At 47.2% G+C, this 4,155-nt stretch overlaps 1 protein-coding gene across 1 annotated transcript; it reads left to right on the plus strand.

Moving 5' to 3' along the window:
- Positions 1-242: 242 nt before the first annotated feature.
- LOC104526097 (ras-related protein Rab-10) lies at positions 243-3,423 on the plus strand (the record flags this gene model as incomplete). The annotated part of the gene is made up of 3 exons (XM_010169454.2): positions 243-332; positions 729-830; positions 3,340-3,423. Coding segments are annotated over 3 exons (276 nt in total), but the record flags the coding sequence as incomplete, so codon positions are not given.
- Positions 3,424-4,155: the final 732 nt, after the last annotated feature.

Genomic DNA, 4,155 nt, shown 5'->3' on the forward strand with positions numbered 1-4,155 from the left:
AATGGGCCCTGGGATGGTGACAGAGCTGTGTCAGACCTGGAGCTCTTGTCTCATTCCACTTCCAGGAACACTTTAGTCTGAAGAATGATCTCTCTCAGTCTTTGTTACAGCTCTGCAAGTGCAGGACACCAAGACCTTTAGGTGTTTTCCTGGAGTTCAAAGAGCCTGGACATACAAAAGTGAAGTAGATATTTACTGCTTGTCGTGGGAGATGTGTAAAGGTGTCTCTTGTCTCCTTTTAGCACGCCAACGAAGACGTGGAGAGGATGCTGTTAGGAAACAAGTGTGACATGGAAGATAAAAGAGTTGTCCCTAAAGCAAAAGGCGAACAGGTACGTGTTGGGCAAAAACTTGCTTATCAAAGTGAATAAATCAATACCAAGACTCCCCACCATCTCCAGGTGGTTGAGGTGCTACAAGGGGATGTGCCAGGGAAGGAACGAGGTGGCTAGATTTACTAAGGGTGTGTATCTCTGCAGAGTGTTTGCTCAGCGTTGCCGTGAATGCAACGAGTTCAGCTGCAGATTCCATTTTCTTTCATAACTCAAATTTTTCAAGGCATCCTTGCAGTCAGTTACCACCTGACAGGCTTGTGTGGTGTCTGTCATCTCCTGTTCAGACAGGACATCTTATTACACGCTCATCAATGCTGCTAACCCCAGAGTCCCAGCAGCACCGAGGGAGTGACTTCCCAGTGACACTAACCTCCTTCTCTCTTTCTGGTTTAGATTGCTAGGGAGCACGGTATTAGGTTTTTCGAAACTAGTGCAAAAGCAAATATAAACATTGAGAAGGCATTCCTCACGTTAGCAGAAGACATTCTCCGAAAGGTAAGTGCCTATGGGGTCTGTTTGGGGGGGAAAAAAAAACCAACCCAAAAAATTGTTGCTTTTGATGTTTAACTGAATTGGTTTTGGTTTTGGCATGCTGAGACCTGGAGTTCCTGAAGGAGGACTCGTGTACATCTGAAGCTTCTAAGCTTCTTGTTTGATGTTTCACAACTTTTCTGGACAACCTGGGACACTGGCTCACCACCCTCACACCAAACAATTTCTTCCTCACATCTCAGCTCCATCTCCCCTCTGCCACTTTCAAGCCATCACCCCTTGTTCTGTCCCTCCCTGCCCTTGGCCAAAGTCCCTCCCCAGCCTTCCTGGAGCCCCTTCAGGTACTGGGAGGCCACTAGAAGGTCTCCCCGGAGCCTTCTCTTCTCCAGGCTGAACAGCCCCAACTCTCTCAGCCTGTCCTCACAACAGAGCTGCTCCAGCCCTCGCATCATCCTCGTGGCCTCCTCTGCACTGGCTCCAGTAGCTCCATGTCCTTGTGCTGTTGGTGGCCCCAGCACTGGAGGCAGCACTGCAGGTGGGGTGTCAGGAGAGCGGAGCAGAGGGGCAGAATCCCCTCCCTCCACCTGCTGCCCACGCTGCTCTGGGTGCAGCCCAGGACACGGTTATTGGCTCTGTGCTGCCAGCGCACGTTGCCACCTCATGTTGAGCTTCAGCTGAGTTTTCAGTTGAAATCATTTGAGTTGCAGTGAGCTGATGCACTCCCACAGGCAAGGGCTTGGTTTATTCAGTAACCCCTGTGCTGGCACGTTCCTGCTTACACTCAGGTCATGCCCCTCCAGCACTGAAACTCTCTGGAGCTTAAGAGACATGGGTTGGCCAACTCTGCCATATGTGCTTTGCTCCTGAACAAATCCCAGAATGACCTGGACTGGAAAAGCCCTTGAAGCTCATGGAGTCCAACCATGAACCCAACAGTGACCAGTCCCCTATGACTAACCCATGTCCCTCAGCACTATGTCTGCACGACTCTTCAATCCCTCCAGGGATGGGGACTCCACTACTGCCCTGGGCAACCCCTTCCAATGCCTCAGAACCCTTTCAGCAAAGAAATTCTTCCTCACATCCCATCTCAACTGCCCTGGACACAACTGGAGCCCATTTCCTCTTGTCCTATGTATTATTTTCTGTGCTCCAGCTTAGGAGTGGGGACTGCCCCGTGTTGGGACAGTCTTCAGCACTGTCTGCCACCGCTCTCCTGCGGGAATGCCATTGATAATGTCATCTGAATTAATTGGTTAGAAATTCAGCACGAGGTCAATGCTGGATCTTTTCACAACTGTTCTAAACACACATCTGCTCAGCACTGTCTGCTTCTCCATTGTAGTTCTGTTTTCTAACCAGTTTTTGACAAGCTTTATGGGAGAAATGGGATGAAAATCCCTGGACTTTGCTAATCAGAAGGTCAGACTAGTGAGGGTTCCTCACCCTCCTGACCTTTGCATTCTTATTTTGGGCCTCAGTGTATTTATCTGGAGCACAGATGTGATGAGGAGCAGCTGAGGGAACTGGGGGTGTTGAGCCTGGAGCAAAGGAGGCTGAGGGGAGACCTTGTGGCTCTGTGCAAGTCCCTTGGAGGAGGGTGGAGAGAGGTGGGGGTGGGTCTGTTCAACCAAGGCCCAAGGGACAGGACAAGAGGAAATGGGCTGAAGTTGTGGCCAGGGCAGTTGAGATGGGATGTGAGGAAGAATTTCTTTGCTGCAAGGGTTCTGAGGCATTGGAAGGGGTTGCCCAGGGCAGTGGTGGAGTCCCCATCCCTGGAGGGATTGAAGAGTCGTGTAGACACAGTGCTGAGGGACATGGGTTAGTCATAGGGGACTGGTCAGTGTTGGGTTCATGGTTGGACTCGATGATTTGGAGATGAAACTGCCCTCTTTTCAGGAAGGTTTCGGTTGGTTCCTGAGCAGCTGGGAGCAGATGTCAGCATCCCGTCAAAACCACCAGACTTTGATTTTTTCCTTTGGTCTGACCCAAGTTTACATCCCGTGACGCAGACGAGCCCGTTTCATCCGCTGCCTGGGGAACTGCTGTCCTGGTGAACTGGCAGGCAGATGCTTTTTGAACAACCCTTCTTTATCCCCAAAATTACTCTTGTGGTTTTTGAAGGTCATTAGTTCACATCCTCGAACTTCAGCTTGTGTTGGTTGGATGCTGTGATTTACTTACTCCACCAAAGCCCAAGTGCAGGATCTAGAAGTAGTTTTACTTTGGGGTGGTCCAAGGTCAAAAGTTGTTGTTTTTTTTTTTCCAGCCTTCCAGTTGTTGATTTAAAACAAGATTAAAAAAAAAAAACAAAAAATCCCTTAAATGGGTTTTTCTGGCCAGGGGAGGAGGGTTCCCTGCAGTTCTGTGGAGCTCTTTGGCCATAGCTTCTTCATAATATTATCTGATGATGTCATTCCTTCTGTAAGCCGCTGTCTCTTCAGCTCTGAATACTTCATTTGTCTCAAGAACCATCTAACTTTAATTAATTTATGTATTTATTTCATTGCAGACCCCTGTAAAAGAGCCCAACAGTGAAAATGTAGATATCAGCAGCGGAGGTGGGGTGACAGGCTGGAAGAGCAAGTGTTGCTGAACCTTCTCCTCTCTCACCAATCGCCATCCACCGCCCCCTTTTTTCTCGCTGCAAAACAAACCACTCTGCCCGTTTTTAACCTTCAACCCATGTTTTGTTCCTCATCTTAACAAGCTCCTTGTCTCCCTTTGGGTTTTTTTTCCCCTGTTTAGGACAGCTTGCCTACTCCTGATTCTCTCAACGACATGTACAGGAAAGTCATCTCCGTGACTTCCCTTTTTTTTTTTTGTTTATTTTTTCTTTTTTTCTCTTTTTTTGTCATGTACCTGCTCAACTTCCCACTACCTTTTGGTTTGTATTATAGTCCCGTCCCCTCCTGACATTAAAACATCTAGCAATCATATTCAACTCTCTCTTCTGCAAATTGTATAAGAATAAAAGTTAGAATTAACAATTTATTTTGTACAACAGTGGAATTTTCTGTCACGGATAATGTTGCTTCAGGTCACCGTAATTCTCTAGATTCATCAGCAAAAAGAGCCAGGAGAACACTCATTTTCGCCTTGAGTCTGTGAGTGGGGTTGATTTTTGTCCTGTGCCTTATGTGGAAAGGAACTTTTTAGTTTCTTTTTTATTATTTATTTTTATTTTTATTTTTTTGGTTTAAATTTCTTTTCTTCTGGTGGAAGCACGTGCAGGAGACAGACCATCCATACCTGACCATTTTCAAAAGACAGAACTCTCTCTCTCTTTTTTTTTTTTTGGTGATTGCTTTCTGTGTCGTGCATCGAG

This window comes from Antrostomus carolinensis, unplaced genomic scaffold (assembly GCF_000700745.2).
Source record: "Antrostomus carolinensis isolate BGI_N321 unplaced genomic scaffold, ASM70074v2 Scaffold17196, whole genome shotgun sequence".
NCBI lineage: Eukaryota > Metazoa > Chordata > Aves > Caprimulgiformes > Caprimulgidae > Antrostomus > Antrostomus carolinensis.